The sequence below is a fragment of the Dermacentor albipictus genome, chromosome 3 (assembly GCF_038994185.2).
Source record: "Dermacentor albipictus isolate Rhodes 1998 colony chromosome 3, USDA_Dalb.pri_finalv2, whole genome shotgun sequence".
Classification (NCBI taxonomy): domain Eukaryota; kingdom Metazoa; phylum Arthropoda; class Arachnida; order Ixodida; family Ixodidae; genus Dermacentor; species Dermacentor albipictus.
Genome location: NC_091823.1, coordinates 47,715,343 through 47,737,478, shown reverse-complemented (window position 1 = coordinate 47,737,478; position 22,136 = coordinate 47,715,343). Strand labels below are relative to the sequence as shown.

At 47.5% G+C, this 22,136-nt stretch overlaps 2 protein-coding genes across 10 annotated transcripts in view; one reads left to right on the top strand and one right to left on the bottom strand.

The window, feature by feature from the left end:
* Positions 1–22,136, top strand: part of LOC135898147 (glutamate receptor 1-like) — a 231,329-nt gene that overhangs the window by 88,517 nt on the left and 120,676 nt on the right. For 4 of the 6 annotated variants that reach the window (XM_070535415.1, XM_065426919.2, XM_065426916.2 and 1 more), the window contains 2 exons: positions 4,763–4,837; positions 5,939–6,085. In XM_070535415.1, coding sequence (XP_070391516.1) covers positions 4,763–4,837; positions 5,939–6,085 — 222 coding nt within the window. The remainder of the gene's footprint in view (positions 1–4,762; positions 4,838–5,938; positions 6,086–22,136) is intronic. The other 2 variants (XM_065426921.2, XM_065426917.2) reach the window with 1 other exon arrangement.
* LOC135898145 (microtubule-associated protein futsch-like) overlaps positions 1–22,136 on the bottom strand; it is a 397,845-nt gene that overhangs the window by 297,990 nt on the left and 77,719 nt on the right. The gene's annotated exons all lie outside the window — the stretch shown is intronic.

Below are 22,136 nucleotides of genomic sequence, written 5' to 3'. Positions count from 1 at the left end.
AAAGCGACAACGTTATTTGAAATACTCTTGACAAATTTAGCGCGAACTTGAGCGAATATTTTTGTCGCACTTCAGCCATACGCCTCAAAACAATTCTGACCACACAGCATATATATAGACAGAGAGCGGGAAGGAATAGGGATGGCGTTACCCCCTCCTCATTCCAATAATAGTTGGTACGCCACTGCCAAGGTGACTGGGCAGGCATTGAAAGACGACGTGTTCTCCTTTTATTGCGACAATAAATATATGGGCGCTCGAAGCACATTCACCCAGCCGTCTCCGTGCTCTTCCATGTGGCCCATGCAAGGAATGTTAAAAGGTCTCCAGATACATGGACTGCGTTTGGCTGAAAAAAAAAATCATAAACCACGAAGCGAAGTAGGCGCACCATCACACTCCGCTCAAGCAGCTCGGTGACGATCCAGGGCAGAGTTCTGCCTTCCACTGCTGACGTGAGCATTATGCGCACTCGCGCTGTGAGCTCACTACAGCATCCCTGCTAAACCTGCTGCGTGTGTATGCACTCGTCTGAGCGAATCGGACAGTAATTGTCAAGCTAACGTTCTCTAATACTTCAATGAGCACTGACTAATGCCGACAGCGTGTTGCGAAAAGCCGCGCTGAACGTTGTATCTTGTCCATCCGTTCGAAACAACAATTCCGGAGAGCGACGGTTTTCCCTGCGGTCTCCCGACTCTCACCTCGTGCCCCACCAAGCTGCGACGCCCGCAACGTCACCGGCGGCGCTCATCACGCCAGCGTTGTAGGACGCCTGGCAGCTGTCAGGGTGCTGTTCCTTCTGCGCAGCATGCGGTTGCACCACAATAACATATCGCGTACGCGTACAGCTACGACATCGTTCGAGCAGTTAGAGCGCAACGACGAAATCTTGATGTCCCTGTGGTTGCCTCACCCTACGGGCGAAACTTCAGGTTTTTTGTTTTCAACTATCCAACGGTGAGTTTGTCAGTGGCAAGCTCGTTGCGTAGAAACTATAAGTTTCGCACATTATATCCGATAAGATGTATATGTTAATCTGCAGGCGTCCGCGAGTCTCACGTCAAAGAAAACTCGAGACTCCAAGCGCTATGTAATTCCCCGAATTAGGTCACTGCAAGATGAAATGTCGCAGTCGAAATAAGTATGTCGACTATTTAAGCATAGTCAAGCACAACTCCGTAATTTATGACGGATTCGTGCAGTCCTTCAGGCAGTTCACTGAAGAGACGTATTCAGTCCTCTAGATATAACTGCAGTTCTTTTTTTATTATTTGTGGGCCTGCATCACCCACCTGATGTTTTCGAAGAACATGCGCCTGCTCTCGCGCTGCTAAAGGCTTGCCCTACCGCTTATCGTAGGGAATTCCTCCAGTTCCGAGGGGCTTGTCTCTGACATCATGATCCTCTGCATGGCACACAGGCGATGGTTGTTGCGAATGGATGGACAAGAAAACACGTTCAGCACTGCTGTTCCCAACAGGCTGTCTTTCAGTAAAAGCCATTCGACCTGTGACTGTACGATCTGTGACTATACGAAATCTTTCATAGCAGTGTCACCATTTTGCGTACTTTCTTTTTCTTTAAAGCCTTTCGACGTCTTCTGTTGTAGGTCCAGATTTGTTACTTAAGCTTATTTATCGTAGATACAATAGAAGTTCAGATCTGTAAGAGAAATTATTTACAGCTGCCACAGCTTGCACTTAATATTGCATTAACTTTAAAAAATATGTTTTGTCATTATCCTTTAAGCTTAGGTTGGTGACTCTAAAGGTTTTGAAAGGTAGCCCGTACGTGGGACTCTAGTTGGGATTGGTCACATCTGCATACCCATAAATGTTGGTGTTTTCGTTGGACTGCAACAGAATGTGCTTAGTTATATGCATCGTCTTAGTGTCTGCCTATTAGGTGTTTGCGTTAGGACATACTGCGTGAACGGTTCAGTGGAAAAAAAAATAGTAAAGACAGCATAATATTAAAGTTGTGTCAAGTGCGATGCCGAAACAAACATTGCATGAGATTACACATTGCGTAAGATGAAAATAAGCACCCTTGTAAGCATCGCCGCTAATTGTGCCGCATTTACTAAAGCTTCTCTTGACATAGAATCTAAGATGTGCGTTAAAGCTGCATATTTATTTAATCCTACATAAGCCTGCATTTTTTTCTTTTTGCTCTTGTTTCTTTTCGAAATACCGGCTTCTACGAAGGGCTCCAGCACACTACCAGAAGAAAAAGCTAACTCGAGGGCGACGTCGTTAGTTCCGTCATAGATGTTGCAAAGCAGTCGTAGATCCGAGATTACGAGGGGTTTAAAGATGGCATATGCACAAGCAGACGACCAGCTTAGTGACATTCACTCACTTGCATATACAACCTCTCTTTTACTAATAGAACACATCTTTAAGCAAGCAAGGTAGGAAGCCTTTGTATCTAACATAGCTCTTATATAAAATTTGCATGTACTTGAATTTACTTAATTGCGGGAGATGTAGTCTGAGACATGCTTAATAATGATGTCCCTTACATCTGCTTTCCACACTATCGCATCCCCTCCAGATAGAGGGAACGAATGTTTTCTACATTAAAGAAGGATATTCATTCTTCCCGTATGTGTAAATACATTTACGCGCGTGTTACCATATGCGGAGAAAGCACATGAACACGGGACTTTAGGGGGCGAAGCTTGCAGATAAGTAATAAGAAATGGAAGGGATAACAAAGAGTGAGCTCATTACAGTTACAAAAATTGCGAAGAATGTTTGTCGCTTTCTTCCGAACAAATAAAAAGAAAGAAAGAAAGAAAGAGAGAAAGAAAGAAGGAAAGAAAGAAAGAAAGAAAGAAAGAAAGAAAGAAAGAAAGAAAGAAAGAACGTAAGAAAGAAAGGAAGAAAGAAAGAAAGAAAGAAAAAGAATGATACGCACCGTCAGCTTCGAAAACAAATCTGTGTCGCACGCAAATTAAAACATACGAAATAAACCTTGACGATGCATTGAAAGGCGAGATCAGATGACCCAATCGCATTTACACTGCTGATGGTGCTCCTTAACCTGATAAACCCGTCCACCTTCTCAAGCTACTAATCTTCTAGTGATACAGGCATACCGAACGCATTCCCAACACAGATTGGTCTTCAGGGATGTTAACCAATTTGTTCCTAATTATAGCCTGTGTGCAGTGGCGGAGAGAAAAGAAAAGCAATGAAAAAAAAAAGAAAAAAGGGACAGAAATGGAAGCGTCGGCACATGACCAAATTAGAAACATACAATATACATTAGAAACACAACTGAAGCATTAGGCATATTTTACGCGTAATTTTGCGTATTGAGGTGGTCTGTCCTCAGAAACTGTTTTGAACAGATTACCGCAATCAGAAATTCGCTTTAAAAAATTCGAGCATTTCAATCTTCACAGCAAGGAAAATGGGCTCCTGGAGATTCTGTCAAAAAAACAAACACTTTTGCGCGGTTTGCCAATATTTTCGAGCAATTAAATAACAGGCTTCGCTGGCCACCTAACCTGCAGGCTTCGAAACGTTAATGTCAGACAGTTGTGTAGAAATCTCATCCTTTTTCATAAGATTTGCACCTCCTGTGCGTTGCACAGCCCGCTAGCGGAAAACATGACAATCGCAGGTAGCTTCAAATGGGTTTCTATAGGCGCATTCTGGCATCACTGTTGTTCGGTGCCGTCAAACCTTTAAAAGTTTTCGCCTTCTCTCATTGATTGCTCCCGTGGACAATGTATGGTTTGTACTTTGCATAAATTACCCAAGTTCCCAGCTTATGCCTTCGAACAGTGCTGGCAAAGTATTCGAGCAATATTTTTTAAAAAGGATGGTATGCTTGCCTATTTGTTTCGAAAGAAGGCCCACATATTTCAACACCTTATTCATTATTGCAACAATCCGAACAACTGCTCACGAAAGAATGTATGGCGAGAAAAAAAATATTGTGCAGAAACCATCAACCACAATTCGAAATGTAAGTGAATAGCCGCACATTTGTAGAAGCTTATTTGTTTCATTAAAGAAATGATGCGCTTGACGGCGCATGTTTATTGCAGTTACGATCTTGAGATAGTGTTTGTTGTTTAAGTGCATACTTCCGCAAAGACCAGAACAGTTAACCAGCACATCTGAAGCGATAGTATAGGCGGGGTGCAAGGTATGTTCGGATTCTTCATATGTGTGTGGTCTCCACCACCACTTACGCAGTGCAGTAACCGTCTGGGTGGCGGAGCGCGCGCGGTACGAGAAGAGGCCAATTGTACTTCGCGAACGCTCCACCGCCACATATAAACTCTCAAACGTCGCAAAGCTCTCAGGCGACCGCACCGAATCTCAAAAAGCTAGTTGGCGCTCGCCGACAAAGGCGCCCCGCCACTCGTTTGCGCAAGAGCACGTGACCTTTGTGCATCGGCACCTTTGCTTAGATGGTGAAATCACCACCGACCAGCAACCGCGAAAATGGGCGAAAGAACCAAAACAAAAAGAGATTACGTATGCACTTCAAAATGCTTTGCCTGGTATTTCGCCTTTTTTTCCAGTTGACCACGGGGCAACTAGGTGAACCGAAAATGTGTGGTTATCTCTGACGTGTCATTGCAAGAAGTGATGAGAACAGTGATTTTGCTGAGAATAATGTGTGACATACTTCTACGGGGTTTCAGTTTCGCATTATGTCAGAGTGGAGACCAGCTGTCACCCTAGCCAGGATCCTGTTAGAGGGCGAAACGGTGACTGTCCGTGAATCTTTTCAGGCTCGGCAGACTCTCTCAAGCACAGAGGATCCGGAAGGTACTCCGGAGGCAGATCCAACAGTAACTTGTACATAGGTAGGCTCCCCGTACGTCGTATGTGCCCGGTTCCCGTAGCTTCATATTCATCTTTTCGGTATCCTTAGTTTTTAGTAGACAGCCGCTCCTGCCTTGCGAACTGCATCCGACCACTCAGTTTACGGTAGCAGCGCCATTTTGAAAGCCATCGGCGGGCCATCGTAGTGATGGCGGTGAGCTGAGGTTGTGGCAATGGGAATGTGCCGTCCCTTGAATGCCACTGACCCTCGCTTCTGTTCTGTTATTTTTTTTTATTTTGCGCCACTGAAGCTCCCCCAGAACAATGTCCTTCTTCCCTATCCGCTGCTTTCGTTCAACCTGTCTTGACACCTTCCCTCAAGTAGTTGGCATTTGATACACTATGAATGCATGGCTCTTGCTTCCCATTTTTGTGCGTGTTTCTTTTTTTATTTCTTGTCTTGTCAGTGATTGATGACTGCATTGATGCCTTTTAAGTAGATCTGCTAGACATGTTAGCCAGCAAAAAGGCGGTACGTTGTTCGAGCCTCAGTGCGGCGGAATTAGTGTATAAAACATGTTTACAAAGGTGCAACAGCATTTGAAGGAGCAGCAGAACTGTTTTGCAGATAATAAACGACTGTTGAGAAAAGGCAAAGTATGCTTAAAATAGACCTTCTAAATAGTGAGTTGCTATGCCAGGTAATATATAGGACCACCACATCATCACCGCATTTGCGATCCAAGCAAGCGCACATTTGATCGCACGATGCAACCACAAGAGAGACTTCTTAAAGGATACGGCATCAGTAAGTGTAACATGGCGAAGCTCACCAGATCCAGGCCACATGCTTGTGTCTATCTTATGGCCACCTCTCTGAGCAAGTGTGCAGCAAGAAATGCTATCAAGTCAGTGCAAACCATCTCCCTCTGATAACGATGTTCGATGCCAGGTTTGGTTACTCACGTGGAGCAAAGAAATTTGGCCCTTAGAAATATGAGAGCGACGAGTCATGAAGCCTTTACAGACACATCCGTTCTTTAATTATAATGACATTCGGCGACGCTTTCTCTTTGGGCGCTGGAAGATCTAGCAAAGACGTCCTTTCTTCTTCCTTTTCTGTTTCTTCTCTCTGCACACAGGCGCAATCTTTACGCCCTACTCACGGGAGCAGCAGACAGTCTACGAATACGTCATGTACGAGCACAACAAGGGCGACTCGAGGTTCAAGGTCAACTCCTCTACGGGCGTGGTCCTGAATGACGACCCCTTCAACATGACCCGAGAAGGTGAGCATGTGGCTCGACAGATTCCTGTACATAATGACCCTGCATATCAGTTTGTTTGCTTCCTAAGACATGGTCATGCGAAACAATCTAGCCACTTAACACGCAGTTAAATCGATGCAGGAAGTCGCCTCAGTGCGTTGTATCACGCATGATCGATAGGGCTTTTATCTTGACAGTCGCCAGATGATACCATCATTCTGTTCTCTCTCTTTCTCCTTGTTTCTGTGCGCTATAAGCACCACGATGGCTCATGAACCACTCACAAAGATCCTCTTCACGCATGTGAGCAATTTAATGCAATGATGGGAAAAGTTAGTCTCAATTCCACAAACTGAGATTGAACTTAGTGAGCCAGACTTTGACGCCATCGCGTTTGGGTGTTGCGCATCTTGGCAGTCGCACCTATGTACCTCGGCGTCACACGTGTCTGTGTAAAGATCAGGATCTCCACAAGTGAAGATTTGAATGCGTGTGAAGCGGCAATCCGGTGCTCTAACCACTGGGCCATGGTCTTTTGTTTTACATGGTATGTAATACAACGAATGAAATTAGAAATTACGTATGTACACGAACTAACTGAGCAACAGGTGGTTATAACCGATGACACGTGAAGAGCAGTAAATAAAAAGAAAACGTCATACAAAACAACACCACAACAAAAACTCGAAAAAGGTAAATACCTAATAAACAGGCTATGCCAATCCGGCTGACATTCATCTTGATCGTCAATGTCCTTCAAGTGCATTATAACCTATGACGAACGTGCTCATGATAAAATTATTCGTTCCGAATTTCGTTCTTGGATGAGAGTTTTCCATAGACTAAGCAGGCCTAACAGGAAAAAACATATCGAATTCCACGTGATGACGTACCATTTGACGAAGCCACGGTCGTAGGTGTACCGATCTCGTTCCAAAGGCAGCGCCAGCTCTTTGAAACACTGGGAGCGTGTGCCACGTGCCACTTCCGGTTTCCTTTCCTCGTGGGTCAGCTCGAGCTTTAAAACGCCGTGCTAGATCACACTACCTCCTGGGCTGGAGGTTGCTCACTACCTATATGGCCCACTTGCCCCCGTACTTACGTCGTAGTAGTTTACGCTACATAGAAACTGTGCGACATTGTACAGTCAACCAGAAAATCTAACAGGCCACGAAATCTGAGAAAAAGCTGAACATCTGCGCAGCCTCATAGCGCAGACTAGCATTCGCATTTACAGCCTCTACCAGTACATATGAACAACATGACGATGTTTGGTTTTACTGACCACTGTTACAGGCTGCTCGGAAATTGAATGTTTGCTGAGATCCCGTTGCCTGTAAACTTTTGTGGTTGACTGTACCAACTTTCTCATCACCCCAGTGAATCATGTTTCAACATTCCTTCGCTCGAGTACAATTGCCATCGTTGTTTTAACATACACCACATGACATATTCACAGGTACGTACGATTGTTTAATGCGTAGTTAACCGAACAATCGCCATGTCGTAAGCGCCCGTCCAATGAGCAAGAAGATCATGCCGGCGTATAAATCATGCCTTCGAGGTGGTTGTCGTCGTGCTACTGTCGTCACATACACATGCGCTCCCGACCTCCCAGACAAGCAACTACTCAATTTGCACAAACACGTTGGTTCCCCAAGTAAGGGTTCGTGGAACCCTAGAGAGAGAAAGAAGTTTAATGACACGAAATGCCGAGAGGTCGGCCTGAGGTATATTCCTCTAGCCAGCTACTCGGCATTGGGGGAAGGGGAAGTGGGAAAGAAAGAGGGAAGAAAGAGGTGCATGATGGGTGACGATGACGATAGAAGGAAGATGTAGAAAATATGGCAAGCAATTGGGCATGCTCAAAGTCTGCAGTCCAGGCCTGTAATTTTTAAAAAGTTCAGTAATGCCTTGATGGCCTTAAAACTCGACTGAGCGTCTGGCCAAGAGCCTAAAATAATATCCTCCGACAACGGTGCACTGTCGAGACGCGTAAGGTCCTTGACCAACCTATCACGCTCTTCCACGAACTTAGGGCAGTCACAAAGCACATGACCTATAGTTTCAGTCACATTGCACACCTCACAGTGTGGAGACTCGGTGCGTCGCATGAGGTGCACGTATCCGCGCGTAAACGCTACCCCCAGCCTTAGTCTGTGCAGAAGACTGGCATCGCTTCGTTGAATTTTCGGTGGTAGCCTAAAATTCATGGTGGGGTCCAATCTCTGGAGTCGTCTGTGGCGATTATCTGGATTGTCCCAGTGCTTTGCTGTCAATTTGCGGATGACACTGGAGAGGAGACAGTTGGCGTCCGCTCTTGAAAAGGGAATTGAAAGCAGGGACTCTCGTTCTTCGAGTGCTTTCTTCGCTTCGGCGTCGGCCAGTTCGTTGCCCTGTATACCACAGTGACTAGGGATCCACTGAAATGTGATGTGGTGGCCGTTTTCTTGCGCTAAAGTGTAGAGCTCGGCAGTTTGAAGAGCCAACACTCTATAAGCGCTTTCTTTCAACGCCACTCTAAGTAGTTGAAGAGCCGATTTTGCGTCACTGAAAACTGTCCATATTTGAGGAGGCTGTCGCACAATATATTTAACGGCCTCTCTTATTGCCACTAATTCCGTAGATGTTGAAGTCGTCTTGTTATGCAGACGAAACCGTCGAATGACTTGATGCGCAGGCACGACGAAAGCCGCACCAGACGCATACGACGAGACCGAGCCGTCTGTATACACGCTCACCGCGGAGTCATATTCTTTCGACATATATTCAAGTGAGAAATGTCTGAGGCCGACGGTAGGTATTCGCGATTTTTTAGAGATTCCGGGAATAGATTGACGTACCGGTATTTTGGACATTACCCATGGGGGCATATGTGGAAGGTCAGCCGGTGCAAAGTATGCTGGTATGGCAGATGCTTGGCATTTAACGGCTCTTGAAAAAGTGGAGTCCGGCCGTGTATCGGGTAGTTTCGATAAGGGATGACGTCCGTGACGGCAAAGCAGTCGCAGGAATACTCGAAGAGGTTCGCATCGTAGATAGACAGGTAAAGGGGTGACGCGAGCCTCCTCAATTGTTCCATAGGTTGAGGTGCAACGTGGAACACCGAGACATGTTTTCAGCATCTGCGCCTGGGCACTTTCCAGCGTACGCAAACATGACGGGCTCATACTTGATAAAACTGGCAGGCTATACCGAATGTATCCGACGTAGAGAGCCTGGTACAGCCGGAGTAGCGAATGCTCAGATGGACCCCATTTCATACCGGCCAGAAAGCGAAAAACTTGAGCAAGCCCAGTTAATTTTTTCTTCAACATTGCCACATGTTTCGACCATGAAACACCGCGGTCAATGACAACGCCGAGGTATTTGTGGTGGGTGACATATGGGATGGCATTTCCATTGATCATAATTGGATACGAACACATAAGCTTCCGTGTGAACGCTATCGCAGCGCACTTGTCTGGGGCCAGTTGCAGTCCTTGGCACTGCAGGTACTGAGACGTTAAAGAAACAGCTCGCTGCAATCTGGCACGAATTTGTGGTCGCGTGACTGCGGATGCCCATATGCATATGTCGTCTGCGTAGGTACTGATGCGTACTGTATCAGGAATTATTTCCGCAAGGCCAATAAGGGCAACATTGAAAAGGGTCGGGCTGAGAACTCCTCCTTGAGGCACTCCACAGACCACAGCGTGTCTTGTCGTTTCGCCAGCATTCGTGGACATGAAGACTGTACGACCATCTAGGTAATTTGCAATCCACATGTAGAGACGGCCGCCGATGCCTAGATTACTGAGGGCATCAAGAATGGCTTCGTGCAGTACATTGTCATAAGCTCCTTTTATGTCTAAGAAAACTGCTCCTACAAGTCGGTGGCGCTTTTTTTCCTGTTCGATCGTGGACACGAGATCAATGACCCCATCTATTGCAGACCGGCCACGTCTAAATCCGGTCATCATTTCAGGATAAAGCTCATTCTTTTCCATGAACCATTCTAGTCTAGTGAGTACCATCCGTTCCATCACCTTACCGACACAGCTAGCTAAAGCTACTGGCCGGTAAGATGACATTTCGTAAGGCGATTTTCCTGGCTTTAGGAGGGCCACCAAACGGCTGGTTTTCCACTGCTTCGGGACTGTACTGGTTGACCACGTGGCGTTATAGTATGACAGCAGGACTTTCCGACCTTCCATCCCAAGGTGGCACAGAGCAGTATACGAAATACCGTCAGGTCCAGGGGCAGAAGATCGTCTAGACGCAGCTAGTGCAGCTTCCAATTCCGGCATCGTGAAAGGAAGGTCAAGACGGTCATCTTTAGGAGGTAGCACGGGTCGATCCAATGTTGGACATGCTGTAACATCAGTACGGGTGACTCTCTTACAGAAGTCTTCGGCAACCTGCACTTCCGTCAGACATTGGTGAAGTGCTAGAGCACGGAAAGGATGTTTTTGCTGAGGAGGGGCACGAAGGCTTCGTACTACCTGCCAGATCCTAGAAAGTGGCTTTCGAGGATCCAGAGACGAACAGAAGGTCCTCCACCGTTGTTTTCCCATTTTTTGAAGGTGACGCCGTATTTTTCGTTGAGCTCGTCGACATAAGACAAGGTCTAATGACGATTGAGTTCGCCTAACCTTCCTTTCCGCTCTACGACGGATCGCTCGGAGTCGTTCATATTCAATATCAATCGCCGTTCTGGATGTAGGTGCACAGATGAGCTTAGTTGTCTTCTGCATTGATGATACAATAATGTCTTCTATATCAGATGGTGAAGTGATGTCTCCGCAGTACTCTTCGACAGATGTAGAGAATGTGGACCAATCAGTGCAGCGTACAGCAGGTGGAGTTGATTGCACAAACCACTTCATCTGTACATATGTTGGTATATGATCGCTCCCATGCGTTTCTATGTCCAAGCACCAGTTGACTAAGGGCAGGAGGCTCCGAGATACAATAGTGAGGTCTAAGCAACTTCCGTAGGTAGTGCCGCGGATGTAAGTTGGAGATCCATCGTTGATGACAGCCAGACCTTCACTGTCTATGAAGTCCATCAAGTTCCTACCCCGACAGTTCATTGCGGCACTTCCCCAGTAAGGATGATGAGCATTGAAGTCTCCAATAACAACATGAGGGCCTGGGGAGCTGTTAATACAGTGGATAGATAAGATAGTTCAAGTCCTTGTCTAGGAGGTATGTAGGCGCCGATGATCGAAAACACATGTAGTTTATGTTTTAGTGTCACACACACATATTCATTGCTGTCATGTGGAGTGATCGCGTTCCGCACAAACGTCATGTCGCTGCGTATACACATTAACACTTTGCTCTTGGGTCCATCTTCACGTGACCAGAGCTTAACGTATCCGGAAAGGCGAAATTCCGACGTGAGATTTGGCTCGCATATCACGATCACTGGGAAGCGGTATTTGAATACTCGTTGCCTAAAGTCAGACATGCGGCCGCATAGACCTCGAGCATTCCATTGCATTATAACAGAATGATGCATCTTCTGTTCCAATGTCCAGTGTTTTATCGTGAGAGCCATGATTAATACCCTTATTTTAGAGCCGCTAATAGCGGCTCCATAGCATCTAACGCCTTCACGACCGACAGTGCAGTTGGCGTTGCCAATCCGGAGAGTAATATACGCATAGTGTTTACTAGCTGTTTAAGCATGTCTATCACCTTTTCATTTCCAAGCCTTTCAGTACTCTCCCGGCACTTGGGGAGCGCCGAAGGAGTATCTCCTCCGGAAGCCCTCAGTGGTAGCGAAGGCCACTCAATAGCCGAAGAGGTTGGACGCACGTTGGATGACGCCTCATTCCTTGACGGGCGCGGAGATACTGGGGGAGGCGCATCTTGTGTGTGCCGGCCTTGCTCTCTCTGTGGCACGGTTTGCATCCAAGTACTCAAAGGAAGTGCCTCTTTACCCCGAGGCTTGCTCTGGGAGCGGCGACGCCTTTGCCGCAACCGGCGCCTTTTCTTGCGGACGGAATCGGCAGCCTCCTTGTGCGTGGAGTTCTCTCTCACCATTTTTCTCAGAATTTGCCTCTCCTCTACCATTTTGGGGCAGTCCTTGGATGTCGCTTCATGGTCTCCGGAGCAATTTGCACATTTCATGGCGTCAGTCTCACAGGAGTCTACCTGATGAGCACCACCACATCTTCGGCACGACGTAGGATTCTTACACACAGCACTCACGTGGCCCAGTTTGAAACACTTGTGACACTGTAACGGTCGTGGTACATATGGACGCACTGAGTGCCTCACATAACCTACTTTGACCGATGCTGGCAAAGAGTCTGACTCGAACACCAACTTGATGCACCGGGAGCGGCCGAATCGGTGGATGTCGAGGATTCGCACTGTCGACGATAATAGAGATCGCAGGTCGTCATCCTTTATGTCAATGTCCACATCCGATATCACACCTGTGCAGGTATCTTTGCCGTACGCTAGGAATGAGCGTACTGGGATGTTGCCAACCACTTGAATGCCTTTCAAAGCCTCCAATACTGCCTGAGAATTCACGTCCACCGTCAGAATGTTCTTCCGAGCATTAATGCGGATCTCTCTCACATGTCCTGAGGCTATTCGATCGAAGTATTTGGTCAGTGATTGTCTATTCAACGAATTCATATTCGTACCTTCCGTAGTTGGGGTGTAGCCCACGGAGAAGACCCGTTCGTCACATCTGCTGTTATGAGTAGAATCACTGCCTGCTGACGTCCGGCGAAGCTTGCGCTTCAAGTGGCGCGATTGGACTAGCGTGTAATCACTGTCCGAGTCCATGTCTGCCGCTGTTGAGCTGTCAGATGAATCGGGAAGCCTACAGTCGGTGATGTCGCGGTTTCCCACGGACAGGGCTACCGCCGCGGGACTCGCCTTGCCATGAGGGCGCGGAGGTCCTCCGTCCTCCATTCTGGAGGACGACGTCTTCGGGGAAGCTCCTGATATGTAGAAGGCGCACAACTTTGAAGAACCACAGAACAAGATCGACCGTTCCGCACTTCCGTGGAACCCTAAGCAATTCTGGATAGCCAGGTACCCGCAAAATGATTGGCATGACATCGATCCCCATAGTGCATGGGATCTGCACTTTTATGCGAAGCATACTAGCCGCACAACCACTCTCTTCCTTGCTGCGCCGCGCGCGGCCGCGTAGCTACCATATGACGTCATAACAGCTGCAAAAGTGGAGGCTCAACTCGTGCGCTCGCTTGCGGCCGCGTAGCTACATAGCCGGGTCTCAGCTCGTACGCTCGCCTGCGGTCGCACAGACGGTACTGCGGCCTAACTCCCGCTCCTCCTGCTAGGGCACTGATGTCACAATAGCTACAAGACGGGCTCAACTCTTGCAAGATGGGCTGGGTGGGAATCGAACCAGGGTCTCCGGAGTGTGAGACGGAGACGCTACCACTGAGCCACGAGTACCACTTCAGTCCTCAAGGTTCTCACTTGAGTATTTGCTACTACCACCAAGATCTGCACCAGCGGCGGCTCCAGGCGGGCTCACGCCCGACACCTTCAACGCCCACCGCTGCGGCCCTCCTACTCGTCGCGGCTTAGCACCCCCACATTTCAGCCACGAGTACGATGCTTCAAAGCGGTACAAAAGCGCCTCTAGTGAATGCGCTGTTGCCTTAGGAACGAGCTGTTTTTAAGGCTCAGGCGTGCGTCGCTTGCTCAGGCGCACATTTCGTTGCCGCGCCGAACGCTGCGTTGCTCGACGCTCACCGCGTCCAATCTGGGGCGCGTAGTCGCTGCGCCGTAGCCCATTGTCTTACACCCCTTGGCGGGTCGACGGGAACGCTGTCGCGTTCCACTCTTGAAGGCGAAGCAGAGTAACGCATGAGTTGTTTCTTCGTCTAGCCGAACCAAATATAGCCAAGCAACAGCAGTTCACCAGGCTGAACAGGGGTTCAACAACTAAAATAAAGGCTAGTATGCTTCGCATCCTGGGCTTGACCTTAGCTAAGCCACAGCCATTTTTTTTCTTATTGTCGTTGTTGCCATAAAACATGGTTGCCCTGCACGAGACTTCCATTTATGTTGTGTCGTCCTCTTATTGGTGAGAGCTATTCCGTCGTCGTCGGCTATCCTTTCTGCCGGCACCGAACAGTCTTGGCCATCACCTCATGCGTCAGAACCAATAATTGATCGTGTAATTATTATCCCAATAAAGACAGAAGACCAAAATTACGATTACAAGTATTCGACAACCTTGGAGGGGTTATATAGACTACCTTAGGAAAATGGTCCACTGCTTTCAAAGCAGTACTCGGCACCAGGCGGTCGTTCATATTTCAAAATAGTTGTCGCTTACTGTGATCATATATATATATATATAGCTTTCCCCTCGCCCCTCTACCTTTACCACATGTGCGGCTTCCCCTACTTCACACACATGCACTTCTTTTTTCTTCGACTTTAACACTCTTCACGTTAACGCATGCAAAAGTTCATGTCTACCCGCTTCCCCACCACCCGGGCGCCACCTACACAAACGAAAATGACTCGCACATCACAGACTAACTTTTTCTTCTGCTTCTCGAAATGATATTGCTCAAGCGCATCTCCAAGTGTCTACTTAACCGATATCGTCCAAAAAGGTGGAAGGCTTACTGCGCGTAATATTGCGCTAGCTGTGAGTCATCGCACCGCATCGTGGGCGAAACTGGCACGCCACATGGCCACAGTGACTGCTGACAGCGACACTACTGCCTAGGATTAGTTCAGCCGACCGCCTACAGAGGGGCTGTTATGCAGCCTGCGGAAATATCTATTTCCACTCTTGACAGCCCATTTAAAAAAAAAATCTACATCTAATCAAATTGTCTTAAGTACCAGCGTACGTTATAAAGCACGGAGTTCAGCGATTCAAATGCGATATCCGAGCTTGCGCATTAAAGCGAGAGGCTCTGTTACGCATTGCGGCTGCATATGATCTCCCAACTATCACCCGGCGCTGGCCACCACGTCATCCAATTATCGCGTTTGAATCGCTCGGCACTCGTCATGAGTGTGTTTACTGCCGTATTTTCAATACAAGGATAACGTGAAACGAAGCAATGAGTAAGTGCGTCAAGTTTGAAAATTTAGAAATGCGATGTAATTGACAGCAAATTTCTTTGTGGCTTCACATCTGGCAGATAAGATGTGGTTTACCCGGAAAAGAAAAAGAAAGAGAAAAGAAAACAGGAGCAGCACGCCTGTTGCGAACACAAAGACGGTTTGGCTGTGCTTGGCAACCAGGGAAACCGTTTTTATTGCTTCGATTACTTGCACAGAGTCTTCAACACATGAGTAGGTAGCTGACGGATGTAAGCAATACTGCCCCTTTGCAACGAGCCAAATTCTGGCCCATTATTTGAAGCAGATAAACAGAACGACGGTCAGTTTCCCGTGCAGGACGTTCATATCTTTGATGTCCGAATGCTCTCACGATGCAAGTAGTGAAACATCTGCTGCTTTATTTCGGTTTTTAATCTAAATTAAAGCTAAATGTGAATAAAAAAAGGAAAGAAAGGTCAAATTGAATATATATACGTAGAAACGTTCCACTTCCTGTCTATGTGGGATATTCTAGTACACCATGGCTGCTTTCTTATTGTTTCCCTTCTTTTTTTGGTTCAGAAAGCATACAAAGTTTCTCCCTACATTTTTTTTTGTTTCCTTGGGATGAGTAAGACGAGAGGCCACGTAGAAACGTTTAAATCAACAAGCTCAATAGCGTCATAAGACACGGACTGGCGTTCAAAATTTTACCGCCCTGCTTCGCTTAAAACAGGCCGCTGCAATTCAGGCTGTAAAACTAACCGACACATAAAGTGGAAGAGACCGTCAAAGTCTAGCCTTTCCAGTGTAGGTTGTAAAACCTAAGACCTTCTTTTACGGTCCCCGAAAGAAAACGAAATGCTGGCATTTTTTTTACTCGCCCACGCGCCTTTATTACCGAGGCACGAGAAGTGATCGTAATTATAATAATATCCAGAAGCGAGGAAGCAGCTTCCGTGTGCTTAGCTTAAGATTTATTCTAACGATGGCAACCTCCTTTGCGTGTTTTTCTTTATTCTCTTCCGTTTATCGCACATAAAGACGACGGAAGATAAATACGAGGTTCTTGCGAGCGTGCGTAGCCATTTCCAGCGGAAAACACCCGCAACGCCGTTGAACAATAGTCTAACATGTTTGCCTAAGCAGACATAAACACGGTTTACCATGGACGCATTATGGGGTTATGAGGTAAGGCTTCTACTTTCTTCTCTTGCAGTCGTAATAAAGAAGAAGATGAAGCATGTTTGCAAGGAACGAGTTTTTTTTCTTCTTCTCTCTTTTTTCTTATATAATGCTAGGTCAGGCCTACTCGGGATCTCTAGAAGCGCTTGCCTCACTAACCTGCAGGAACGCGCGAACAGGAAGTATGGCCTAAGCACAGTGCTTAAACGTCTAACATATGGGGTTTACCAGCTGACGTTAGCCAAACTGCTATGAAAAAAATTATAGAGGAAGAAATAAGCACGGTGCAAAATACGATCACAAGGCCTGCGGTGTTCGGTCATGCAAAGTAGTCACTGCGATTGCTGAACTTACGGCAGGTGTATGTGGCGATTAGACAGCCAACGCATGCACATGCATGCACACGCGCGAGCATTCATTCCATTGGAGATGGAAATACAAAGACGCTCGCAGACTTATGCAGCTGTAACTCTAAGCAGAGATAATTATTGCGTAGAACTCCAATATGGCGTCATGCGTATATAGCGCAGTGCAGCCCCTGGGCGTTTTTTCACATACTCAAAAAACATACGCAGACAGACACAGACACACACGACACAAGCATGAAACACGCACACAACAAACTGACGACACTCACAACGCATGTAAAACCAAACGCGCACACGTGTATGCACATCAACGTCATGCCGTTAAGTATACGTTTCAGCTGCACATTGCGTTGTCCGTAGGTGCGCCGTAGCTGCGTGCTGTCGGGAAAAAAGCAGTCACTGCCAATGAAGGCGGCGTCATTTCTTCTGTGGTAACAAAGTTTTATTAACATGGAAAGGAGAATAGCGGGAGAGATGCTTAAAAGGCGTAGCTTTGGGCTTGCCTCTTTTTCGTAAACCTAGAAAATGAGAGTATACGCCACCAGCGGCCTGTGCCCCACCCCCTCTGAAAAAAAAAAGAAAAAAAGAAGAAGAAGAAAACATCTCAGACATGAATGATCTTTGTCCTAGTTACAACAGCAATAACAGCTGAATGGTACATAGCTAACAGTTTAATAATAATAATATTTGGGGTTTTACGTGCCAAACCCACTTTCTGATTATGATTTCTGATTATTTTGACCACCTGGGGTTCTTTAACGTGCACCTAAATCTAAGCACACGGGTGTTTTCGCATTTCGCCCCCATCGAAATGCGGCCGCCATGGCCGGGATTCGATCCCGCGACCTCGTGCTCAGCAGCCCAACACCATAGCCACTGAGCAACCAAGGCGGGTATAGCTAACAGTTTGCTGATTCCTTCTTAAGAATATTAAGCATCCTATATTCTCGCAAGGCCACCACCAAATGCGCAGATTGCTTTTCCCCGAAGTTGCCTGATAGTTCAACACTTAATCCTGCGCGGCGAGAGAGAGAGAGAGAGAGAGAGAGAGAGAGAGAAGTCATAAGGGAAAGGCATGGAGGTTGACCAAGCAGAGCCCGGTGGGCTACCCAATCCTGCGTAGGAAATTCTGAGCGAGTCCCGGGAATCATTCGTGGAGACGTCTGTATGAGCGCGAGCACGGGTCTGCGAAGTCGCTTCGGGCGGCGCATTTGCCGATGCACGACCGCTGAAAGCATTCATTACGGGGAGCTATTAGAGCAGCGCTGCCGACTCTCAACTCAAACTTAGAGGCAGGCTATGGTCATCAGGGAACGGAAGGTTCCCCGGCTACTGATTCCCGTTAGCCGAAGCCGAGCTTATAGTGAAGGCCTGTTTGAAGAGCGTTTCGTCGTTAACTCAGCTGCCATCTGACAGCGGCTACTGAGCTAGTGGCACTGACAGAAAGGAGTTCCACTCGTTAAGCCGTCTTTGGCCGTCGTTTCATGTTCAGGTCCACATAGACGCAATACAGTGCATAGTGATTTATTGAACGTGCGAAGGTGGTGCTACCTGGTTTCAGCCCTGCCTCTCATGCATTGTGCATACCATCTTATAATGTTGGAATGTTTAAATATCAAACAGTAGAAGGGATAACCAATGGCCGAACAAGCTAATAATCAGCCTGGAACCATCGTGTTTAGAACACTTCTCTGTACTCTGTACGCTGACTGCGGGCCGTTTGCCCTTAGTCGACCACCTTTAATCACTTCGAGCCTCATACTCCCTGCGAGCCCACGTCTTATTTGAAACGCTAGAAGAAAGGATGCAATAAGTTGCAGACACATTTCGACAACCCTTGTCAGAATTGCCAGACCAAGCAGCGCTTGCAAAAAAATTTACCATGTGGATGCTGAAAAGAGGAAGCATCATCGTTCCAAAAACTGCACCTTCATTCTGAGGCTGTGCATAAATAGATTGCTGGAAGAGGAGGGCTGCGAGACAGATACGTACTTCAAGCACTTGAATTCTCATACTATTGCAGAAGATGAAAATGTTTTTTCGGGCATGTTAAGGGTCCGAGGTCGACCAGCCCAAAAAAAATGACAAATCGATTTGCCACGATCAGTGCCGCAACCAACACTTTGACGCGTGCTATTAAACCAATTCATCTTGTTGAAACGACACAACGTTTCTCTCACCCCCGCATTAGTCACTGCACACTTTTCTTCTTTAATGTATCAGTGTCGCCACAACATTTCCGGGTATATTATTTTATTATTATGATTATATTTTTTTAGCTGCCAGGACCGCCATATTTCGTATTTTCATCTCGCGTCATCCGTTTCTCGTCGAGCGGCAACTTTTGTCCCTGCGCGATCACGTGTTTCACTAGACCTTCGATAAATCCCTCGAATCTTATTCTTTGCTTTGGTCGCCGTCTTAGTTCTACCAGACGCCTCTTCACAGGCGATCTCTCGATTTCCTTGAGCGCGGCTTGCGCGCGCGGTTGGAACTTTTGAGGGCTAATCAAAATATATCTGTTCAGCAGTCGAGATTTACACGGGTAAAGGAAAAGAAATAATGAAATAAAAAAAAGGAACGCGGAAGCAGTCCGCGGCGAGTTAAAGTGCGGCGTTCGGGCGTTCGCTTTATCTGTGTAAACGTCTTCGCGTAGTCGGCCCACGGCCCGCTGCCGCGCAAGAGCTCACGATGAGTAATGGTCGCCACGACTCGGGATGTTAAACAAACTCCTCAAAATCTCTGCGCGGCCGCACCTCGCCACGAGCAGGACGAAAGAGCAAACCGAACTAACGAAAATAAATAAAAAAATACCGCTCTCGCAAGACGTCTGGCCTCCGGAACCACCATGATGCTATAGGAGCTGCGTCTCTCTCGCGTCTCAAAATTTTGCTTTTCTTTTTTTCCCCCCTTATGTTTCAAAGATGGCTGTGGTGTGGCTTCGGGGCTTCCAGCGCGCCTTTCGGAGGACGCGGATTTATGGGCTTGCGTTTAGAATTCATTTCCGGCGGCCATTTTTGCTTGTGTGACCTTTTCGTGCTTTCGTACTTCACCGCGGCCATTTAAAATTTGCGCCACATCGATCATCGGGTCCCCTTCTCGCCTACGGCGTGCCACGAATTCTCTCAGACAAAAAAAAAAAGAAATCCTTGCCGCTAACCAAATACACCCCAGTGACATCTACCGAAAACACAAATAAATAAGTATCGGACGTTCATATCGCTGCGAGCTCTGAGTTACGTCATGCGACATTTTTAATGCACGTTTTCGGCGCTCAAGGGGTATTTTGATATCGACAGCGAAAGCAAAAACGAGACGGCCAAGAGCAAGCTCTTTCTGAGAGCCATGGTGCACTTTTTCTATACTGAGCCTACGGCGTCCCGGGGAGTGGACATTAGAGATGGCACACCCTAAATAATCTTCTCCTTTGCGAAAAGGGCACAGTCGGTGTACTGAGCAGCGATGTGGCCTTGAAACCACAGACAGTGCTTAAACTTGACTCCCTGACGAATCTGCTGCGGTATTGTTGGAAAGCCTTCCCTCCGTGACTATCCATCAAAATTGGCTACGCTAAAAAGGCAGCGTAGAAAGATACTCAGTGGACAACAGGGACATCAGTGTAGAAAGCAGGCGTAATAAATCCTTAACCAGAGCTAAAAGTTCAAAATTTTCCAAACAAATGTGTACTCTGATCACAATATCTGAAGCCATTGTGATGCGGTCATGGTACCGAGTGCACGTACCAGACCGAGCCAAAGACATGTGCAACAACCAAAATGCATTTCCCGGGTGCTTTGTTTCTTACGCCCTGTATACTTTTAGCAGAAATCGTCACTCGTATTGCCTCTGGATTTTTCATTTCGTCTGTTGCGCCACTCTTTCGTGACACTCCGCCAGAAGGCAATTCCGTCCGCACCCTAACACACCCAGACGACCAACCAAAATACAGAACAAAAGTATATGTAGCAGCTGCAGCGAAAGATGTCAGAGTCGCTGTGACGGCATTCAATAAGCCCGGGGCGCCGCTCAGCAGACGGACAAGCCAGTCGGAGCTACAGCTCCAACGGGCACGCGCCGAAGCAGCAGACCTATTGCGCCTATATTGACGCCACAAACTTGGAAACCAAGCTCAGTGGGTCCGACACCGCCCCGAGGCGTTTACCTGCCTGCAACAGAAATCGGTTCGCAATCTCTCTCTCTCTCTCTTTCTCTCTAGACATGTCTGCTCTTGCTACCTCTCCTTTGCACCACTTGCTTACGTCAAAGCCGACGCTCGCCCGAGTGCATGAGACACAGAAGTAAGAATAAAGTCGTCGGTCACTCAGCTTACTCCCGGCGGCAAGCCCGCGTGACAGCAGACGTGCGTGCGCATGGTGGCAGAGAGAAAGGCGGGAAGCAGAAGGCAGCAGTGGTTTGAGGCACAACGCCCAGTTTGCCGCATGTGGCAGACACGTCACTCTGCTTCTGAGTGTTATTGGATTGTTCACGCCACAGCGTCAACCACCGGAACCAAATCCTGACAGTTCAAGTGGCGATTCACCTCTCTTTCGCCTCCGCAGGTTTTGTCGCTGCAAAGGCAGCGCGGAGCTAGCGTTCGCGTCCTGCTAACAAGACCGCAGGTCAGGCCACGCACGGCAGACGGGAGTGTCCTCATTAGCTTTGCTCCGTCTCGCGTCGGTGACATCGTCTAGCCCACTCGCACAGCCCTGTCACTGGCCCCGAGGAAAATCTTTGCTACTACCTTGTCCTCGCCTCCTCCATCTCTCGGTCATTTTCTTCCGGTCTCCCGGGGCTGGTGTGGCAGGCGTCGAGTTGCCGTAACCGGTGCTCTGAACGAGACCGGCAAAAGAAAGAAAAACAAGAAACAAAGAAAACGAAGAGAAAAGACGATAAAAGCAGCAGAAGGCAACCAGCTGAACGCTAAGGGAGTCTCCCCTCCGATGAAGTTGTTTTCTCCGTCGCCAATGGCGTGGCCCTTCCCGTTTCCCCCCACTCAGCCCTCCGTTGTCATCACTTTTGTCTCTCCAGGCAATCGTCTGAATTGTCTCTTGCCGGCGAGGTTCGCCAGATCGTGTGACGCCTTTTGATTTGCGCCACCGAATCAGGCGTGGGACTTCGTACCGTGTGCAGTGAAAGAACATTATTGTCGTGTTCGTGAGTCGCCAGCGTCGGAAGCAAGCCTTCTTTTCCTTTCTACGCTTTCTCGCTTCTTTCTTCTTTTCAAACGTCGCACTCCTCTTATAAGCGCCCGGGGTGCGGGTCTCGACTTTCGTGTGCCTGTCGTGTTTCACCATTGAAAATAAATCAATCTTCAATTTGTAAACCAATTTCGCTTTTGAAAGCCAAATTTTGTTCGGCGTACAGAGCTAGCAATTATGATTTGGAATTGTAAGAAGCAACTGCTCCTCGCATGAACCGAGAAAAAAAATACATCAGAGATGGAGTCTACGCCTCGACATGTGACG